The sequence below is a fragment of the Dendrobium catenatum genome, unplaced genomic scaffold (genome assembly GCF_001605985.2).
Source record: "Dendrobium catenatum unplaced genomic scaffold, ASM160598v2 fragScaff_scaffold_231, whole genome shotgun sequence".
In the NCBI taxonomy this organism is placed as follows: Eukaryota; Viridiplantae; Streptophyta; class Magnoliopsida; order Asparagales; family Orchidaceae; genus Dendrobium; species Dendrobium catenatum.
In genome coordinates this window covers 6,033,893-6,057,377 of record NW_021318693.1, presented here as the reverse complement: position 1 = coordinate 6,057,377, position 23,485 = coordinate 6,033,893, and the positions used below count along the sequence as shown (strand labels likewise).

The following is a 23,485-nucleotide window of genomic DNA, read 5'->3' as shown; positions in this document are numbered from 1 at the left end:
TTAACGAGTTGTATGACGAAGGCAGCCCATTTAGGATGTAGAGAATGACGTCTTCCGGATCAACGTGCGAGCCGGAGGTGGCAATGTTGTCGACGATGTTCTTGACTTGAGTGAGGTATTGTTGCATACTTAGATCTTTCATCTGAATATGATGGAGTTCGTTCTTGAGTTGTATTACTCGAGAACGACTTGTTGGTTGCAATTGGCGTTCAAGAATCGTCCAGACATCGTGGGCAGTAGAAGAATTGATTACATAGGGAAGAATCAGAGGAGATATGGTGGAAAATAAGGCGGAAATCAAGTTGCTGTCAACAAGAAGCCAGCGTTGATGATCTTGATTTTGTTCGGCGGAAGGTGGAGGAGTTTTACCGGTGAGATGACCGGCATAGCCATTGGCGGTGAAGTGTTGTATGATCTGTAGGCGCCATATCGCATAGTTATCGATGGTGAGAGGATGAGGGATCAGATTCTTCACGTTGGAGATGAGAAATTTTAGTGATGCCGGTATCGGTAGCTCGGTGGAGTTGCCGGCAATGGTAGAGGAGGGAGGGAGAGTGGTAGCTGAATCTTGGTCCCCCATTTTGGCTCAAGATACCATGAGAGAAGTAGAGAGAGAGAGAGAGAGAGAGAGAGAGAGAGAGAGAGAGAGAAAAGCCTAAATTGAATTTTAAAAAGTTTATATTTTTGATGAAAAAACAAAAAACTATGAATGTAAAATTTGAAAGTAAAAACATGATGATAAAAAATTTCGATTTTTACAGGAATCCTATAAGAATTGCTGATAAGGATTCTTCATTCTTGTCCTCATTGCGCCTTTCTTCTTCGTATGATCTACTTGGAATTTGTACAGGAAATCTCACGAAAGCAACCCTAGCTGCAAATCTCTGAATCGCGCGTTTTCTTCTGGTTTTAAACTTGGAAATTTTTGGCTTTGATTGCTTCTTTTTGCTGAAAGTGATTGTGGTAGAGTCTCATTGTTCTCACTGGTAGAAGAAATCAGAAGTCATTTTCTGGTTATACGGTCACAGTTCTCTTGGCAGCTTCTTTCTGGTCACAGGTGGGTAAGCTTCTTCCAAAATCCGTCCTTTCCGCCTGACTTCGAAGATTCTTGCCTACATCACTCTCATGGCTACATAGTTTTCTTCTTCTCGTCAATGCTTGTTCATTCCCTGCCTATGAGGAGAGCTTTAGGGCATTGAAGAAGGAATTAGAAAAAAACAAAAAAAAACTTTGCTAAGTATAGCATATAGAGATGATTCAGGTTCTTTTTCTCGTTCTCTTTGCTGAGGGGGCAGTGGCGTTTCTTCTGATGCTGAAAATTGGACCACTTCGAGAGCTTGTCATGAAAACATTGGATCAATTGAAGACAGGGAAGGGTCCGGCAACAATGAAGACATTAGCCTGTACGTTTGCAGTGATTTTCCTTTCAAGCATAGTTAATATCCTTAACATACAGAAGAGGGGTTTAAAGCTTGGTACTGTTACTCCCATGGACCAAGTTCTTTGGAGGACTCATGTTCTTGAGGCCTCACTTACAGGTAAATTTTCTTGGCTGGTTTTGTTTGATTTGGGCTCTTTTGATCCCTCATAGTAGTTTGCTTAAAAGTGAGATTTTGAGAAGATGGATCTATGTAAAACCAGGTTTTTTATTGTTTATGAAGATTTGGCCTCTTTTTTCCTTAACTCTCCATGTTCCAAGTGCAGTATTTTCTGGTTTGTAGACATTGCTGTAGGATCTTAATCAAGTAGCCAAATGAAAAAATAATTATGAAACATTCCTAGCTTGGTTAACTGTGACAATCGGCAAGGTTTTTGTTGAGATGAGCATTATGTTAGAAAATAGTTCCACATTGGAAGTGGAGCAAGAGCTGAGTTGCTAAAATACTAGTAATGCCCGATACATATTGTCCTAAAACTTTTGGGTTCACACTTCACAGTGTCCATGTACTAGTGTATTGTGGTCACCTCAAATCCTCATATTTTAACCTCCATAACAATTGTGTTTATAAGTTGGCATTTAAGGCCTAACAAGATCACTTATTTAAATTAAGACTTCGTTTGGAATGCTTTTCTTATTGCTTCTTAAAACAGTTTTTTAGTATAAAAATTTTAATTATTGTACTACAAAGCTGCTTTAAGAAGCAACAAAAAAGCCATTCCAAACGAAACCTAAGTTTGTTACTTGTGCAATATATTCTTGGCAATATTGTTCCTATGTGGAACTGCAACGCAACAGTATCATCTTCCTTCTTATGTGCTGCAATTGCAATAATCCAGTGGTTATTGCTTTAAATTGCAGCAAAAAAGTGCTTAATTTCACATATCTGTATCACAAATACATTGTTATTCTCTTAACTTGGTTTAACAAATGGCGTTGAATGATCATGATAACTCAGCAATCAAGCCAATAACATCAAATGCTTAGAAGATGCACATCTCTTCTGCTATTTCAGCTTTGTAAATTGTAGCAGACATGAATGATTCTGTTTGGATCCTTGTAAGGCATTTTTTTACAATGGTTGTACTAGTCTCCTTTAGAAAGAAAAAGATACATCACTTCTGCTGTTTGTTAATATGTTCCTTGATGTTGCTAATGGGTGAGGGTGAGCTTGGAGCAATGTTTAGCTGCCTCCATTGTGATCTGGAGGCTACTGATGTGAATCACATAGATAATATTTTGCAAATATATGGTAAGGCTATATGCATTAATTGATCAACCTCTCCAAAAACTGGTATGGGTGGGAGCTTCATGTAGTGGGATATGCCCTTTTAGGTTTTTGATGGGTGTGATCACAACATTGAAGATTTTACTATTATGTGTTTATTCCTTCATTTTTATTATTAGTGCTCTCAATTGGTTTGGATAATCAGTGGCAGCCCACTTTCTTCTCAGATTATTATATATATATATATATATAAAACCTATTTTTAATTTCATTGCTTGTTATGCTTTGTATTCCAAGCTTTTCTCCTGCTGTATATCACCGAATGTTGCTTCTTAAAATTCATCTTATCTTAGAATTTTAAAATCTTTGATCCATTAGCTCATCAAATATGTGGCATAATAGCAAATTAATAAACATGTCTAATTTACAACTGCCTTAATACTAACAAGAGTATCATATGTTTGAGAAAATCAATGCGGACTTGGTGTAAAATCTTGGTACTTCATTGAGATTCATTAACAGGGTTACTGCTTATATTCCTTGTAGAAGGTTTGAGATGCCAGTAAGAGGGCCAGTTCAAGCTTGTTAGATTTGTTATTTATTTATTGATAAAAGTCAAATGAGCAACTTAACAGTAGATGTAAAGGTGGTTGAGATTGGCCTAATATCTCAACAATTTAAATTTGTTCTGATTCATCCTATCATAAAGGCTACCAAAGACTATAATAGAAGGCCTTACAATTGGTTGCTGAAAAGTGTCATGGAGCTATGAAGCAGGACATTTTGAACAAGGGAAAAAAATGATTTATGTGCTATTAGAAAGGATTTTGTATTAAATTATAATTATTTCCTGCCAGAAAATTTTTTCTGAAGTGAAACAAGTGTAAGCAAGCATCCTTTCGATGAAGTTTAGTGTAGTGGTTCAAATTTTCATTTTGTGTTTGAAGATTTAAGTGTTATAGAATATAATGTAGATGTGCTGTAAAAGATCTCAATTGTTTTCAGTGGGTTTTCTTTGGAGATGAGCAATTAGTTGTTTGACTTGGTTGATTCTCGTTCAAACATGTACCTGTTGAGAACTTGTTCACTTGAAAGAAGTAATTCTACATATAACTTAGCCAACCAATATGATGTTGGTGTTATCTCAAAAATGTGCAAGTATTCGTTAATTGATTTTGATCTCATGGGACCTATCTTAGAAACTAGTGCTTTCTAATTTAACTTTGATTTTCATAATGGATGTATTACTGAAATGGATTTGAGCATCCCAAAGTTATTCTACAAGCTCCTCAAAAAAACGAAATGATGCTGGAACTATACAAACTCATGACGAGTGTTGTGAAAATCATTGAATGATAAAAATGAAAAGGGAAAATGATAAGCGTAATCATATATTAACCATGCAAAGAATGCATGAATGGTAATGCTACATAACATGATCATAAAGATGACACCTAAAAGAGAGTAAGCATCTCTTCCTCAATTTTCTTATTGTTTGTGGTGTATCATGGACAAATATGGGTCTTAAAGATGATCCATCTCATTTCTAAATATCGAACGCCTTGTGATGGAGAACATGAAGGCAGTTCAAGGGCTATAGAACATTGTCATTGCCCATTTTTATCCTAATTCTTAATTGATTTAATAATCTTTTGCTTTAGGTATTTTGTAAATTCTTATATTTATTTCTCTTGTGCATCTGGGTCTTATTATGTTGAACTTCATGCTATATGAGACTATTAATCCCTCAAAAGGTTTTATGACCATTCAGTTTTTAGATTATTATTGTAACCTTTTTTGTAATTTGGATTTTAATTTTCGTGAATGAAATTATTATTTTCTATCTTTGAAGAATTTAATCAAGCATCTATTTTTGAAGTAGATAATCACCATGGGTTGCAGTGCATGTCGGAGTGATTCAGTGATTTAGTTTGTGGTATTAAGACTTTACCTTTCCTATTACTCTTTCCTAATACTATTACCCCTCCACCATTGAAAGATTCTTCTATTGCATCTTGATTTTTTGCATTATTTTGATAATAGAGCATGTTTTTTCTTTTTTTTTGCTTTTTTTGTGTTTCAGACAACAAAAAATATGTTCAACATTGGATTCCTCATCTCTTACATCTCCATAAATTCTTATAATTTGGAAGGAAAAAAACAATGCCATTTAAATTTCAATGCATATGTACTATTGCTAATTTTGTGTTTTATCCAAAGTTCTCTAGAATAACATGGATACAAATCCACTTTGAATATTGATAAGTACCACATCTTACTCATGAATATGCTCCCTTTTCCCATCCTTTTTTTGCATCCTATTATTATTGATCATTTTCTTTGAACACCAAAATGTAGCAACCATAGTATATGTTTGGTATTAGTGTTTTGTTAATACATATGAGAGTATTGATTTTAGTCGCACATCATATATGTAAAATATGTTAGTTTTAAAAAGCCAAGTGATTGACCCTCTATAAGCTTGAACTTAGTGTTGAAAGGAGTTTGAACATTTTGTATTGAGTCTAACTTTGGTTCACATACTTCCTAACGACTAGTTTCACAGTTAGGTTAAGTTAGAATCAAGTAGTTTGTATAGTTTGTGGCTTCTATGGGTCTTTAAGTCTTTCTATATACTTGAGTAAAATTCAACAGGCGACTCGTATGATTTTTCTATATAGTTGAGTGGGCTATTGGTGCATAATATTTGATGAAGTAAAAAAAAAATAAAAATAAAAAATGCTTACTTTTGAGAGGAAGTGAAATGTAGAGCTCAAATATTGGGAACTAGATTTTAAAGACACATAAGAATATTGGATTTTATCTCACATTGTATAGGTGAAAAAAATTTTAGGGAGTAAATACCAAGTGGTTTGCTCTCTCTTACAGGCTTAAGTTTTTAGGTTAAGAAAGGGTTCGCCAATGAGCTATTAAGTCCAACTTTTATCCCGCTTTGATTGCATGCTCCCTGACATGCCTTTCTTTCTTATTCTTGTCACGAGCAATTTTGTTGGTTTGTTGATTCACTTGTTTGAATCACTTTGCAATCAACATTTGACCATCTAACGTAGCCATTTCTCTTGCTAATCCTAGATGCTTTTAGCCTCATTTAAGCAAGGTTTATCATTGTTGGATCCTTTGTTTTCTTCCTACTTGGACTAGTGTGTGTTTGTCTTGTCTTAGGTGATTGTATGGGTTTTTAGGCAATTCCCTCCCCTCGAAAAGTTTTAAAATACCATGGTCTTTAGGCAATTGCCCCCAGTATAATCAAGCACATTGTGTAGAGGTGTTATTGTTAGGAAATGATGAATCAAATACAAAGAGAAATAGTAAAGAAAATCCAAAAATATCGTTACAAACAAAATTTGTTCCGGGGGCGCTACCCCCTTGGACCTCTGACATATCTGCAAAGCGTATAATGATCAAGGATATGAACAAATAGGGGTCGAGCCAACTTCAAGCAAAAAAAAAATATATCTATATTTTTTGCCCCCTGAAAATTAAGGCTGGGTCCGCCCCTGTCTGCATAATTGCATCTAATTTCATCATTGATAGGATATCGAATGGTTGAATTAGACAGCCTGGAGAAAATTTGTTAGACTAGACAACCATATATCTACACAAGAATCCACCGAGTGCTATAGAGAAGTTAAACATCAGTCATCTAATGTAAAACAATTTTTTGATGCGGGAATATATGTTGTTAAAAACTAAAAGTAATATGAGTAGAGCTATTTTTTTATTCAATGAGGTGAAATGGAGTACTGTATCTTCTATTTGAGATGCTATAATAGTTGGTACTCTTTCATTATTGTGTAATCCTTTTTTGTAGAGTACATTGTTACCCTCATGCCATATGTTGTAGGTCATCAAAAATCATCATCTTGTAAATAAAGATATTGCAACATGAAAGTGATAATACTTAAAAGTTTTGAGTAAGGCGAGAAGAGGTAAACATCCCAATTTTATAGCTATGTAAAGAAAATGAGGGGTCAATCATTTGGGGATGGTGAGAAATTTCAGGCACATTTATTTTTGAAGACATGATGTGGAAAACTACACGTTATCTGCAGCATCTAAAGGTAGCATAGATGAGTAGCACTACATCAATGAGCAAAGTCATCTGTGAGCGCCACTACACGTCAACAACCAATGACTACATGTCATTAGTAAGCAACGCCAAGCATTAGCAATAGGTAGAAGCATCTTAATTTGAGGAAGGTTCATAATTTTCTTTAGTCTCTAAGATTGTAGAGGTTTTCATGTAGACTTATAGAGGACTAATTTTTTCAAGTGTTATGTGAATGGGTAAAGGAGGTTGTAGCCATTCCATTCCATCACTATAAATTTTGCAAAATTCAACCCAGTAAGTCTTACCTTAGACTAGCTCTCATGGACTCGCCCAGACCTGCTCGGTGGCTAACCATGGCCATTATTGGCCATTCTCCAATAAGGGGTCTAAAAACATTAATTGGAGAGGACATTGCAATTGCAATGGTGGTGATGATTTCATAAAGAGGATCGTTATGAAAATTCCAAAAAGGTTTATAACCTCATTATGGGCTTTGAAAATTCGCTCCCCGGCCTCTCTATGGCCCCTTTCTCTCTTTTCTTCGGGTCGTCGAGGAGAGTTTTAACAATTAGGTTCCGTAATTTTAACAATTAGGTTCCGTGGAAAATTTTCATAAGGCAGATTGAGTTTTAAATAAGACACTACCCATAGATTTCACCCTCATTTTGCGAGGACTTTATGATCTTAGTTCTGGTTTCCTATAGGCGCAAGCCCCTATAGTTAATTACCCCTCTCGATAATGAGAGAGAACTTTCGATTAAGGCTAGTCGTCAAACAAATACGTAGTATCTGGCGTATAGTAGCAACATGATTTAGGTATTTGAAAATTTGATATTTAAAATTGGAAATTTACCATCATGCACTTAAAGCGGATAGTGGGAGGGAGTGATGATAGACCCGATCATGATCTTATTGTTATGTCGACCTGGGTTATCATGGTTCTTAGTTTACTTAGGCAGAGGTGATAGTTGACTCAACTTGATAAAATGATCCTTCTCGACATCCATGGGTTGCTTCGTCCAAGCGCACCTTGTAGACCTGGGGTGGATATTTTTCTAAGGGGATAAATTTGAGTCCACCTTAGCAGACAAAGGGATTTGTACCCTATCAATCATATCATATTGATTCATTGCTCAATGATTTAACGCCTTTAGGGGAACATATGGGCTCGGACCATGATCGTAATATAATAATGTCATTTGGCGGCAAAACCACACGATCATAACCATTTATTTGTGGTGCCATTTGATAGAGAAATCACTGATTAGAGGACGCGTGCCACGTCCTTACTGACAAGAGATGAATTGATAATGAATCCGAGTGATATTATTTACCAAACATTTGCTCTTTATGAGCCGAAGTGATTTTCAGATTTGGCCACCTTAGCAAGTAGTTGCGAGGGTAGATGAGTATTTTTTTTTTTCTTTAATTTTTTAGGTGCTTTATTTCAATTTTAAATATTTAGTTTTGGCGAATTTTCAAATTTTGGATTTTTACGGGCATTTGAGAATTTTAGAGGCATTTTTAATATTTGGGGTGAGATTTTCTATCAACATGGTCATCATCGAGGTATGTGAGTTGTTTCATTTTTGTTGATTGAACCCTATCGACTCTATCTCCTTGTTGACAGACGATTGGGTTCGAATCTAAATTCATTTCTTAACCCGCGCAGTATCTTTAGAGGTCATGTGTGTATCTACAACACGCTCGTCGGGGGCAATATAGGTATATGTTACACGTATTTTGCATGATGCATTTATGTAATTGTTATACATATGGATGTTTGCGACAAATTTGTAGGTATCACATATATTGGCTCATGTATTTTGTATTTTACATTTTGCACATTATGTAGTTGTAGTGTGTTGTATATATTTTTTTACATGCAAATGAAATATTGCATGATATTACTTGAATTAAATCCTCTATATCTTGCAAATACATGCAGGAGGATACTCGGCTGCACATGTACGACATATTTGCATGCAAATGCCGTATTGAATGGCTTGAATGCAACCCTCTGCGCCTTGATTTTCGTGCCTTTTTTTTTTTTTTAAATTTGTGTTGTCTCTTCAGGGTACACGTCGATTTCTCTGTGCGATTTTTGTTGAGAAAATTTACATTCATTTTTAGGTGACTCGGACGTTCCGGGACTCGGACTTTCCGAGCGCAACGACAAAGTCCATTTCACGATTGGAAGTCATTTAGGCAGCCTCGTGTGTCATTTTCAGGTATCGGTTGTCGATTTTGACCGTTCTCATCCAATTCAACTGTGAGAGGCTCCCTTTTAGGCGAATTTGATACTCTGATCGCAACGGCACAATCCGTTCGATGATTGGAGGTCATTTAACCTTTCAAGTGATGTGTCGTGCCCGCCGACCATCATTTAAGTAGAATCTAGTATGGAAATATTCCTTTTGTGCGCATTTCATTTTAGGGGTCAACACTCATTTAGATCTCACAAGACAAGCAATGCAGAATGTGTTATGGAATTATTCCTCTCCTTTGGAGAAGCACTGAGCGAGGTATTGTTCACAGAGATGTGGAGTGTAGAAGGTACAATAACTTAGTGAAATTTTTAGAGTTTAGATTAACTTGCAACCAAATATGGGTGTGTTAGTGACAACATTGGTCACTTATCTTAGGGTCAGCGGTCTCTCAGACAACAACTCATCTGCTAGTGCTGGCAACAGTGTTGCATCGTAGCCTGAGAACCAACAAACAAGTAGACGTGACATGGAGAACATGCCAACTTGCCTGAGTTAACTGTTACAATAGTTCACTCACATTGCCTGTTCCTTTTTCTACAAGAGTTTTCTCAAGTTTAGTATTCTGCCATTTATCATGGTCTGTACGTGTAATTTTCAATTAGAAATGCTGTTCTCAAACTCATTTAGCTCTCCAGGTTACATCCTGTTTCTAGCCTTTGTGATCGACCGGCTTCACCATTACCTCTGCAAGTTAACAAATCTTAAAAAAACAGTTATTAGTTCCAGAGATGAAGTTGAAGAGCTTCAGAAGGAACAACTCCACTTCAAAGAGAAGGAAATCAAGTCATCAGATGAGATCAAAAAGCTAAAAGATGAGATTTCTGTACTGAATGAGAAGCTCCAGAAGCTAAAATCAGACTCCGACGATCACGAAAAGCGAACCATCTCCGCCGAGGCTCATGTCTCTGCTCTCCAGAAACAGTGTGAAGAGCTTCTCCTTGAATATGATCGCTTGCTGGAGGACAACCAGATCCTTCAGGCACAGGCACTTGGATACAGAAGTTGAGGCTTTGAGATAAAGTAAATTAAGTTTTCCTTCTGTTTTTTGGGTTATTTGGGATGAGATTCCTATAACACAGAGTAGAGAAGGCTACAGGTTGGTACCCAGTATTTTCTTTTTTCTTTACAGATCGGCTTTCTATAGTATTATTATCTTCATGATTTTATTTAGAACTTGTGGGGCTTTTGGATCTTGGAATATTAACATAGTAATCCGTTTCATTTGCTGGATTGTTTGCTTTTATGGCTAATATTTTTGCTAAGCGTTTATATAGAAACAGTTAGTTTTCATTATCCCAATCATTCATTGCACATATTTGTCTTTATGAAAGTATTGATGGGTTGAAAATGTCTACTTTTGGTAGAACTGAGGTTTCTTTTGGGGAGAAATTATTCTGTGCAGACATCGGATAATCCGGAGATCAATCAGAATGCGCTATGTCATTCAGTACATAGCGTTACCAAGCAAAAAAATGACGTGATCCGTTCTAATTGGTCTAAGGACGCCGTCCGGTGTCCGCACAAATAACTTTTCTTATTGAGATAGCTTTTTGGACCTATTTTTTGCTTCTTTCAATAATTTTTTTTAAATTAAAAAAATGCTTTAGAAAATAGTACTGTCCCAAACGAAATCTTAATATCAATGTGCCTAAGTTTGAAGTGTAAATAGATGCAATAAATATAGAGATTGAGTGACTTTTTTTTTTTTGCTTGTGAGAAATCAGGTCATTAGAGTGAGAGGGTTGATCTTAATGAACTTTACCTTTTATTTTTTATATTGCACACACTATTCTAGACTGCATGGCTAGAGAATTTTATGTGGAAACTTTGGAAAGAGGTGACTAAAGTGAGCCATGCTAATCCAAGCTTGTTGGATTTAGTGCAATTCAAGTTGATTTGGGATGCAATTTTGGTTTTAATAATGGTTTATTCATAATGAAATCATTCTTTTGTTAAGATTTTATGGTGTTTTGATCTCATTTAGCGGCGGTTTGGTTTGCTGAAAATTTTAGTGTAAAAGGAGTACTTTTGAGTTGTTTGGATGATTGTAAAAGGAATATATATGATCATTATATTTTGATTGGTTTGAAGTAAAATGAATGCAATGTAAAGTACAAAGAGGGCGGTGGTAGGTGGCCGACATTGAGGACAATGGTGGCTGACAGGTAGCAAGGGCAGGCGGCAATGGTGGTTGAGCAGTGGTGGGCGAAGGCAATTGCAATTAATTTCTGGTGTATTTGAAATTCACTCAAATCTGAGGAATTCCAAATGCACAAAAAATAAACTAAAGTGTGAATTCTAAATGTATTAAAATGTTACACTGAATTTCTTTTACTTCAAACCAAAAATTAATATTTTTAAAACCGTTGCGTTTGAAATATTTTACACTCATTTTACATCAACCAAATAGCCCCTTATCCTTATTTTAAAAGTAAATTAAGCATTAATTTGGTTCATATATATGTTGATTTGTATCATTATTTAATCATACAAATCAACATATATATACCAAGTCGTGTAATAAGCAATTTGAAGAGTTCTTTTTCCATGTCATATTCCCACAATCATTTTCATATGTATATCAAGATATAATAGTACAAGTAAATATGTAGAAAAGAAAGGATCTACTACATACATTAGAGCAAATATTGCCTATCAAAATAAAATAAAAGTTTTTTACAAAGCTTCATCTATTCACTTTCATTCTATTATAGCATTCACAAAATTTTTTGTAAATTCCTATAGCCCCCTCTCTATAAGAAAAATGTAAATTTAGGCTTCGTTCGAGATAGTTTTTGGCTATTACTTTTTTGTTGGTTTCAAAGAATTTTTATATTATAAAGTTGTTTTACAAAGCAGTAAGAAAATTGTCACAAACGGTGCCTTAAATTGCAACACAAATCTAATAAACATAAACTTTCCATTAGAAACAAATTTAGGCTTCGTTTGTGACGACTTTTTTACTGCTTCTTGAAGCAGCTTTTTAGTACAAAAAATTTAATTTTTATACTAGCTGCTTCAAAAAGCAGGAAAAAAACTGTCCCAAACGAAGCCTTAGACTAATCATCTTTAATCTTCAATATCATCTAAACACCTTAATCATCCTCTTAATATATACTTAATTTGCTTCAATCACATGTTAAATGATACATGTGATCATTTTTAAATTAAGTAAAATCTAATAAAATTGAAAATTGCTAAACTAATAAATAAATAAATAAATAACTTTCAAAGCCTAAATTAACTTTTTTTCTTCATAAAACTTTCTCTCAAGTACACAAACTTTTCATCATTAAAAAATAAAAGAAAAAGTTAAATTTCATTGTAAAGAATTCAACTCAATATTTGTATTGTTAAATAATAGTATTTTAAGATCTAATTTGCATCATAAAAATATGCAGCATTGACCATATTAGGCTATTTCTTTCATCATAAAAATATGATTCCATCAAACAAAATTTAAATCCACAAAGCCATCATTGTATTATTAAAATATTAGTTTTCATTACGCAAACATCATTGTTATGTATTATTATAACTATATTTGTTATCTTTTTTTTGTAATAAAATGATTAAAATAAAGCTTTAATTTTGATTCTAAAATTAAATATTTTAAATTATGAATTTTAGTTCTAACATTCGTATGATTTTGAAGAACATGAAATCATTGTGTTAATACATTTACCCCTCCTTTTAGGAATTTTGTCTCAAAATTCTTATTTGTTTGAATCCTTTACCTTAAAATACTCTTGAAAATGTCTATCCCATTTTTAGATTAACTTGAACTTAATAAGATTACAATTTGTAAATCTCATATAATTTCATTTTAGTCCCCCTTAATGATTATTTTAGCAAATGAGCATCATGTTATAAACTTTGATAATTGGTATGTTGTTGATTGGTATTTAATGATAATTAACATGTTGATTTTAATTTAATTTCATTATTTATAAGCTATTTTGATTTCAAAAGGGGCATAATTGTATATGAGATAATTAAAATGAGAATAATAGTAATGAAATCACCAACATTAGCAATTTATTTAGTTTATTTACAATTGAAATAATTATGTAAATTTTTCTTGTTTTGCTTTTCTAATTTGTGATTATGTGTTTAATATTACTTATCTTCATAATAATATTAAAATCTTTTGATGATTTTTGATGCATCTCAACCCTATCTTGCACTTACTCAAGCCTTATAGGAATAATAAGTAGTTGATTTGTTAGGTTTCCTTTGAAGTTGTTTAGATAATGTTTTGTGAACTACTTATTGAACATTTTAAATGCTTTTTAGAGGCTATTTCTAGAGCTTTCCCAATGCTATAGATAAAAGATTAATGATTTATCATTTTGAGAAGATTTTAGGAATGCAGTTAATGTAGCAGTACCAACAACAACAACAACAACAACAATAATATCAAATCTTTATTCCAATACATAAGGCCATCATTATGAATTATTTTTTCTCTATTGTGTCTTATTAAGAGTCAAGTTCTCATTTAAATTTAATAAAATAATGAGTTCAAAACACTTAGTAATGAAGCCTTTTTAGATCAAGCTTTGCCTTTGGACCTAATACATCTGCTCTCATAATTGGGTCATAAAAAAGCTGATGTTCTAAATAAAATTTATGCATTCATCAAAATAATATCTATAATATTTCTATTTAATTTGTCTTTCTCGCTCTCTCTAGAACCAAAAACAATGCACAAAAGAAAAAAAGTTAATAAAAGAGTTTGAGAGAGAGAGAGAGAAGAGTAATATAAAATTGTTGCGTCCAGGAGTATTCGCGGCGGTAGAGAAATATAAAATTTATCATCTTAGCGTTGTACGAAAATTTGGCACGCAATTAGATAAGAGAGAGGGTCTAGCATTTATGAGACACCAAGATTTTTACGTGGAAAACCTCTGAAAAAAGGGGCAAAAACCACGGGGCCTAGCCCAGTTTGAACGAATCCACTAGTATTTGCAGTCGATTACAAATGAGGCCCTTCCTTGGAAGAAGGCCTTAGCTTGATGTACATCTTATAGAGTACATTACATAATGTAAATACAAAGAGCTACTATTGACATATTCGCTTTGTTGAAAGGACTGTAGTCGGCGAGTGACGGAAGTCAGGAGGACCGTAGTCAGCTGGCGACGGAGGTTGGAAGGACTGTAGTCGGCGGGCGACGTAAGTCAGGAGGACCGTAGTCGGCGGGCGACGGAGGTCGGAAAGACTGTAGTCGGCGGGCGACATAAGTCAGGAGGACCGTAGTCGGCGGGCGACGGAGGTCGGAAAGACTGTAGTCGGCGGGCGACATAAGTTAGGAGGACGATAGTCGGATGGCGACGGAGGTCAGAAGGACTGTAGTCTGACGACAAAGATTAGAAGGAAAGCATCAGGTACAAGTCCAACAATGGAAAGAAATCCATCTTCGCGTAGACGTCCAGCGAAGTCCGATAACCAGTAGAAGTCCGGCGCCTGGTAGAAACTTGGCGAAGAGTGAAGGCTCGACATCGAGTAGAATTGAAGTCTGACGTCTGTTGGTGGCAAAAGAGAACTCTGGCTTCACTTGGGCGGAGTTTTAGCGTTAGAAGGGAACTCTGTTACAAATTGGGAAGAATTTCAGCATCACGTAAAAGTTGGGAAGAATTCCTGCGTTTTCCCGAATATCACGCAGAATCCTGGCATGTTCGGGCGGCAGGAAGAGCTCTGGCGGTGGTCGAGGAGGAGCTTCCTCCTTCTCCTCCTTCTTCTCTTCTTCTTCTTCACTTGAGTCCCCTTGGTGTAGAATGAGGGGTCTATTTATAGTTTTTCTGGAGTGGCATAGCCCGTAAATAGGCGTGAGATCAAGGACGAATTAGGAGTGTTTTGAATGGACGGCTGATATCGAATCCTTTGATCATGCACCGTTCATTGGGAATTTGAAGGCCTTAATGATGTCGGAATTCGGAGATCTTGGGCTCGTTAGATTCTTCTCGTCGAGCCGTTCGATTCGAGTATAAGCTCGTCAAAATCGGAGACCGTTTGGTAACTCAAATTGCGGTTTGAACCTTCCAACAGCGCTTCGGGTCCTTGATTCGGATTTATTTGGGCTCGGATTGGATTGATCTTGGTGTCGTTGGGTTCGTCTTTCCGAGACGCTCAGTTTGACTATAAGCTTGCTGAAATCGGAGTTCGGGTGCTTCTGTAATTAATTTTTGAAGTTTCCAACTAGCTTTTTCCTCGAGATTCGTGCCCGATCAAGATAATTTTTGGAGTATGTATCAAAAATAAAAGATTGTTGGCATGTAAATATAAGTTGAATGTAGGGTTGCAAGCGAATCAAACGTTCGACGAGCTACTCGTTGTTCTGTTCGATTAAAGCTCGTTTGTGATCGTTTAATTAACTAAACAAACAAACTTGAACAATATTTTAGATACGATTCTTAAATAAACAAACTTTAACACTAATGCGTTCAGCTCATTTATGTTCGCGAACAACATCATTTGAAGTTCGTGAACAAGCTTGAAATTAAGCTTGATTCGTGTTCGATTTTGAACTTGTGAATAAGCTTGATAAAAATAATTAATATTTAATTATATAATTATTAAATATAAATAATATAAATGTATTTGTTCAAGTTTGTTTGTTTAACGAACTAAGTTTTCTTTCTTTCCTATTTTCTCATTGAGGCACTCTAACGAATCTTCTCATTTCTCCGCTCATACTTCTCCCCGACAACGCTGAAGTTCGTGTCGACGGTAAGTTTTGGCTTCAAATATTACTTCCATTAGTTCTTTTGGCTTCTTTCTCGTATTGTTGCATAATAACCTTTAGGGGAGGGATTTTATCAGAGGAAGGTTGGGTCTCCACTGAGCAAAGAGCCTTAAATTTACTATTTGTGATAATAACTTTAGAAGAGATGGGAGAAGGTTGCATTGGGGAGGAATGAGAAAGAGCAAGAGCATCCACCATAGACAATTGCTTTTATTATAAATGTATTTGTTCATAGATATGTTCATGAACATATTTGTTTGATAGTTAAAAAAATTTTTTAGATATGTTCGCTGATATGCTTGATGTAATCGTTTGTTAGGAAGCTCGATAAAGCTCGTTTGTTAAATTCATGAACATCTAAAAGTAGAGCTCGTTTATAGCTCGTTCATGTTTGTTTGTTTAAAGCTCGATAAACACTAAACGAACGAATATGAATTGAACATGAACTGAACATGAATACTCATTAATTTAAATGAACCAAACATAAACACAAACAATAAAGCTCGAACAAACATGAACCAAACTTGAACAACCTGATATTAAATGAACACAAACATGAACACAAACATACTCGACTCGGCTCGGTTCATTTGCAGCCCTAGTTGAATGGACATCAAATCAAAAAAATAATGTTTACATCATAATTTAGATTTATATTCTTGCATATTTAATTATTTGATTTCATTTTTCACATGTTTATATAGTAATCCTTATTCTACTTCTTCAAATACTATTATGTCAAAATAAAAAAAGATAAAAAAATAAAAAAAAAGTCAAAATAAGACTTCATTTGAGATGACTTTCTTATTGTATCTTAAAGCACCTTTTTAGTATAAAAATTTTATTTGTTATACTAAAAAATTACTTTAAGAAGCAACACGAAAACCATTCCAAACGAAGCCTAAATCACTCAATATTATGCCTTTTATTGCCCTCGCATCTACAATTTCATCTAACCATCATCATTAATCTTAAATAAACACTTCTATATGTTTAGTGTGTTGTTTAGCGTTCTAAATTGCTCCAAAGTCACACTTAATATATATATATATATATATAAAATATACGCTCAACAAATAGGAAGTCTAATGATTGCAATATTAATAAAATAACACTATTATTATGTTACTAAAAAATATTGATAAATTGTTTCACTAAATCCTTATATAAAAAAACAAACAAAATTATAGTCCTATGCCTTTGATATAAACAAAAAATTACAACAAAAAAGTTGTAGGATATTTCAAATGCTGGAAAATATTGATGTTCAACTTGAAGAAAAAAATATAAAATAAAAAAATAAAAAAAAAATAAATTTTATTCAAATTTTACGTATTTGAAAATCATTAAAATTAGATTTTCAAATACACCATAAACTCTTTCCTATCGCCACCAGATACCGCCGCTGCCATTGTTGTGCTTTACAATAGAGTCATTTAAGTTCAAGCCAAACAAACAAATAATTTATTACTTGCATATTTCACTGTCATCCAAACAATTCAAAACATTTCAAATATATTACATTCTTTTTACACTGTATTACATTTTATTATTTATTCTTTTTATAACAAAACAAAGATCCTCTATATGAATTCCAACTTGAACATCCAACATTGAAAAAGTAACAAACATATACAAATTTTGGAGAAATTACTATGTGCGGACACCGGATCGTCCAGAGGCGAATCATAGCGCACCACATCACCCAGTACACAATGGTGGTACACAGTAAAAAGTGACGTGGCGGGCTCTGATTCACCTCCGGACTACGTCCGGTGTCTGCATAGAATAATTTCACCAAATTTTTACAGATAAAACTGAACAAAACAGGATCAGATACATCACAAGCATTATAATTAACAAAATAGAGAAAGAAATTGTCTCTCAAGCAGAGAACTGCTGCTACACAATTAATTTCTCAATAAACTGCAGATTCTGAAGATGACTCTTTTGCTTGAACCCCAATATAATTGAACTAAATCATTTTATCTTTTCACAAAAGACAGAAGGAGCCATACCATCTTCCCTCAAGCGCTTCCCAAATACATTGATGAAGCTGCAGTTAAAGCCAGTTTCTACAGGAAGTTTGGAAGCTTCATCAGGCAAACCTACATACAGAAATTATTGTTATCAGGATCTCATGAATTAATCCTTATTAATCTATAAGGTTTGGCAAGAAACATGTTAGACCGGTCTAGGCGGGACCGGTTCACGGACGAAACCGCAAAATGGCGGAGATTGCTTCTGTCTGGGCGGAGATTGCTTCTGCCTGGGCGGAAGCCGCGCGTGAAGCACGCCTTGCGGGACGGTTTCGGGAAGGAAAATTGAGGAAGTTTAGGAGGGAAATTGATTGCAAGGATTGTTTAGGGAATTCCTTTTGAATTTTATGAATTAAATAGATGTTTTTCCTAGGGTTTGGGCATCTTGAATTTGGCTGAAATTTGAGATCTCCTAGATTTAGGTTTTCTTTGGGCTCTTGGCGTTGCCAGAGATTTGGGAGAGAACGATCCTCCTCTCGAATTGAGGATCAATCGTATCTTGCTATTTTATTCTTCTACTAGTAAAATACAAGCTGTTCTTCCAATTTTCTCTCAGCTTTCCCCTGTTTTTCCCACTGTTTTGCTGTTTTTCCTGCTGTGAACAGCAGTTTGCATCGAGATTTGCTGTAGAAGTGATTTGGAAATACTTGAAATCAAGTATTTCCTATCAAAACAGTTTTTTGCTTCCTTTGTCAACTCATGGCTTGTGTTCAATAAAACCCCACTTTGTGGGTTGCTCATCTTGTTCTATTTTGATGTATTATTTTATTTGATTATATATGTTTGTTCAAATCAGACTTTGGAGCTACCATAAAAAAGTCTACAGTCATGAACTTTGAATTTTTAAATTTATTTAATATTTTGTTCTAATATTTGAGTTTTTTAATTATAATTCTATTTATTAAATATTAAAAATATAATATTATGGACCTTATATCTTAGGCTTTGAGGCTTATATCACACCTCTTGATGGATAAAATGCCTCACCTCACCTTTCAAAGCATTGTACCCAATTTGAAGTTGTGGAGTAGCATGCATTTGCATTCCTCCAAACATACCCTAAAGGAGCCAAATATAGAATTTTGCTATAATACTACAATCATATAAATTAGCGGTGTTTTTTACAAATTCAACATTTGTTTCCCTAAGAATGACATGAAACCTAAACGTTTATCAATAATTCTAACCGTTTAGTTTTTTAGGCTTCGTTTGATTATTTTGTACCTTTCCTAAAAGATTGTTTTAAAACTATTGTTTGAGAAAACGGAGTTTACTAATGAAGAAGTTAATATTAGAAAGCTTTTGAAAACAGTACAAAAATATAGTTCTCTAAAAAATATTTCTGCAAAAATAGCACATACAAATAACAGCCAAAAAAATTTCTGCCATTTTGAAACTTAAAAGGCGAAATTAAGCCGTCTCAAACAAGGCCTTAGTTACCAAAATGACCTCTACCTACTTTTTTGGACGGCAAGACCATAGCAAAATGTTAGACCGGTCCAGCCGGTCCGCACAGGACCGGCAAGTCGCAAAGAGCAACAGATCTCCGCCTCCTGCGGAGATCGATCGGCCCGACCAGCCCATTAGAGCATTTTAGGAAGCTTTTTTTAGCGTTTTGAGAGGGAAATTTGAACGTAGGGACTGTTTAGGGAATTCTTTTTGATTTGTATGCATTAAATAATTGATTTGGCTAGGGTTTGAAGATCTTGAATTTGGCTGAAATTTGAGATCTCTTAGATTTAGGTTTCTTTGGGCTCTAGCGGCATCTAGAGATTTGGGAGAGATCGATCCTCCTCTCGAATTGAGGATCAATTGTATATTTTCTATTCTGTTTCATCTATTAGTAAAAATAAAAGTCTTTTCTCCACGGTTTTCTCTCCGATTTGCTATTTTTCCACTGTTTCTTGGCTGATTTCTGCTGTAGACAGCAGTTTTACATTGGATCTACTTGGTTTTGGTGAGAAACACTTGAAAATCCAAGTGTTTCCTATCACAAAACCCTAAAAAAAAAAAAGCATTCGTAGAGAATGTATTGATTAATCAATTCAGAGCAGCTTCTTCGAATTTTCAAGTTCTCAGTTAAAATGCTATATAAGATGAACAGTTATGGAACTGATAAAGTATTTTTGGTGTTGGTTGAGCATTTCGAATGAAGATGATTGTAACACTTCAATGAGCCACAACTTGATCCGCAATAAATTTCCACAAGTACAACAAGCAACATGCACAATAATCAGAGCAATCATACCTGAATTTCGTTCATCAATCTTCCCCTTCTTGGTTGGGTGATCATCATCTAACTTCAACCTTTTCTTGATACAATTAAGGAAGTCGGCATCATCAGTCTCTTGCTCACTGCCAAAATTCTGATCTAAAGTGGTACCTTCAATAAACTGATTCTTTCTTGGAATTTTTTCATCATCTGCAATGCCTTCGCAGCTCTTGAAGTGTAGGCGATCAGCATTTTTCATGATAGAAGAGGAATGGCAATCTGTATTAACAATAAATGAATCAAAAGGCAATAAAAAACACTTCTCGTTTTCTAATAAAATTCCATCAAGACTGTTAAAGGTGTGATAGTTTAGAACCTTTAAGACTTTTGTAAAAAGAACACAATGAATTTTGTTTTGGAAAAGCGTTCAAGGTCATAATTAAATAAAATAATGAGTTAGATTTAGAATGATCCACTAAAATGAAATAGAATTAGCAATAAAGAAAACATACAAATATTAAACTTCAAATCTAAAGAGATATCCATTAAAATTTGGAGAATTATTAATGGATTTTAGAGTGAATCAATTAAAAGATCTTTTCAGTAAATTTTTTATGAGTAATAGGATGAAAAACAATTGGAAAAGATATATTTGTTAGCACCATACAAGAACAACCGACATGTATGAGATTGTTGTAAATATATGAGTCAAATTTAAGTTCATACAATGCAGATGTGGAGAGGAAAATGGAGCATGGGTTTTAAAAAATTCCATCAATATACATGATCTAATTTGGCTTTTAATATTTTATTCTAGTAACTCTAGATAAATAATCGTCTAAAATTTTGAGCCCGAATGGTTATCAACTATAAATGACTAAATGATAATACTGAAGATGATGGATATAAAATACCAGATAAAGATATGTTAATCAATTTAATACAAGATAAAAAATATTTTAGTAAATTCGATTGCAAATCTGGTTTTTGGCAGATAAAACTTCATTCAAACTCTATCCCTTGGATAGCATTTACTACTCCCATAGGACATTATGAATGAGAAATTATAACTTTTGGATTAAAAAATGCTCCAAGTATATTTCAGAGAAAAATGGATAATATATTTGGCCATTTAAATTATATTATGGTATATATAGATGATATTTTAATAGCATCACATACTTTAAAAGAGCATTATAAACACATTGAAGAAGTTTTAAAACTTTGTATCAATAATGGTATTATATTATCAAAAAATAAAATTGAAGTAGCTAAAGAATACATTGATTTTCTGGGACAACAAATTGGAAATGGTACAATCGAACTACAAGATCATATAGCTTTAAAAATCTTAGAATTTCCAGACATAATAGAGGACACTAAAGAATTACAAAAAATTTTAGGACTTTTAAATTATGCTCGTCCTTATATAAAAGATTTAGGAAAAACTATAAAATCCTTATATAAAAAGACTAGTAAAACAGAGCAAAAATATTTCAATATTGAAGATATTAAGATAATAGAAAAAATAAAAACACAAATCAAATCTTTACCAAAATTAACTCTACCCTTAGAAACAGATTATAAAATAGTAATAGTAGATGCATCGCAAGATGGTTGGGGAGCTGAATTAAAAATAAAACCGTATAAATAAACTTTCCAGTCAAAGGAACAATTATGTAGATATGCTTCAGGAAGCTTTAAGCAACTACCTAAATCATTAACTTCTTTAGATTATGAAATATTATGAGTAATAAATGCCCTACATAGCTTTAAATTATTCTTACAAAAAGAATTTACTATAAGAACTGATTGTGAAGCCATAGTACATTTTTATAAAAATAAAAATGAAAAGAAAATATATAGCAAAAGATGGGTTTGTACATGCATTTTATACACTATAAATAAGAATTTTATTACCACAATAGAAGGAAATGGATATAAAGTAAATTTTGAATATATTAAAGGAGATAATAATTTTTTAGCTGATTATTTATCTAGAGTTACTAGATCTTCAAACTACAAACCTCCCTAGATTAATATAAAGATAGAAAAAATAAGAATTTATTGCTAATAATTATTTTACTTTGTTTTGCAGGAATCAATGGAACTATCTCCTTCATCTCCTTCAAAACCTGAACATAGTTTCACTAATATTATTCATTTCGAACATTTAGCTTTATCCAATAGCCAGGGGACGAATCTTTAATTCCGACCCAAAGTACCTATAGAAAAACCATTAAATCTATATCAAATTACTTTATTAGATAATTTATGGTGTAATAAATCAGATACAAAAGCCATGATACATACTTTAAATTGCTTAACCATATGTTTTAATGGTATAAATAAGCAAGTAGAATTTTTAAATAACGAAATTAATAAACTAAGAGCTGAAGTAAATACTTCCAACATTACTCTTTTTCCAAAAACTCCTACCAATTTACAAAAGATAGTAATATCAAGTCAAGAAACAAAAATGAAAGAATTAGAAAAATCTCTAGAATTAGAAAGAGAAAAATATAAACAATTAGAAAAAGAAAATCAAGAGGCAGAAAAAGATCAAAATTATTTATCCAATATTATTTTAGACATATCTGAAGATAATATGTTAAAACAACTCTAATATATGTATCTTCCTGAAATGGATGATAATATCAAAATGACTATTTTCAAAAATATTCAAAATGACAACCGAACAGATATAGAATCAGCATATAAAGAAATAGTTATATCTTATATATCAAATGAAGAAGTGTCAGGCATCTCTTATGCATCAAAAATATTATTTTCATCAGCATCAAAAGATCGACACTGTCTCTGTAAAATTTGTATGCCAAGGTTCTACATGATTCATCTTTCCCTTAATTTAACTCATCAAAAAATTTCAGAAATGGACAGTTCAAAAATTAATGGAATATGGTCTACTGAGTAAACTCATCCTAAGCAGAGACGACAAACTATCAGATTAATTGAATGCCTTGGACATTCAGAACTCAAACGGATCATCTGGTACATTTTTGAAGACTATAGAATTTATTCTATCACTATAATCATAAATTCTATTGGACCAGCATACGAAAAATTTATGGATGGAGCAAAACACATCATAGAAATCCATAAAACTCTGGAAAGTTTTAAAGCTGAACAGTACGATGACACTCCTCACTCATCTATTGATCCAGAGTTATCTAACCAGTCTCTAAAATATTATAGAGTTTTGCAAATAGCTCAATTTGAAAAAATATTTTCAAAACCAATATTTTATATGCAGCTAGCATACCAAGATAAAGAAATGTTCATTTTTCTGCATAATAAACTAGTCAAGGGACCGCTATTCAAATTTCGTCATTATGTCAAAAATATTAATCTTATAGAATGTGTCAAGACTTTTTCTTCACATCTAATCGTCGTTAAAGGTGATTATCAGACATATTATCAGAACATAACTCCAGAACGAAATATGTCACTTTCCGATCC

At 33.6% G+C, this 23,485-nt stretch overlaps 1 protein-coding gene across 1 annotated transcript; it reads left to right on the top strand.

Moving 5' to 3' along the window:
- Positions 1-815: 815 nt before the first annotated feature.
- LOC110107910 lies at positions 816-10,307 on the top strand. Its single transcript, XM_020838354.2, has 2 exons — positions 816-1,538; positions 9,644-10,307. The coding sequence occupies exons 1-2, from the start codon at positions 1,253-1,255 to the stop codon at positions 10,012-10,014; spliced, it is 657 nt and encodes a 218-aa protein (XP_020694013.1). The 5' UTR covers positions 816-1,252; the 3' UTR covers positions 10,015-10,307.
- Positions 10,308-23,485: the final 13,178 nt, after the last annotated feature.

What these genes read in the sequence shown, in the direction of transcription:
- LOC110107910 (XM_020838354.2), top strand. Translation starts at nt 1,253, where the DNA reads ATGATTCAGGTTCTTTTTCTCGTTCTCTTTGCTGAGGGGGCAGTGGCG. An exon ending in TCTTGAGGCCTCACTTACAG is followed by an intron (nt 1,539 to 9,643) that starts GTAAATTTTCTT and finishes TTAGCTCTCCAG; the next exon opens with GTTACATCCTGTTTCTAGCC.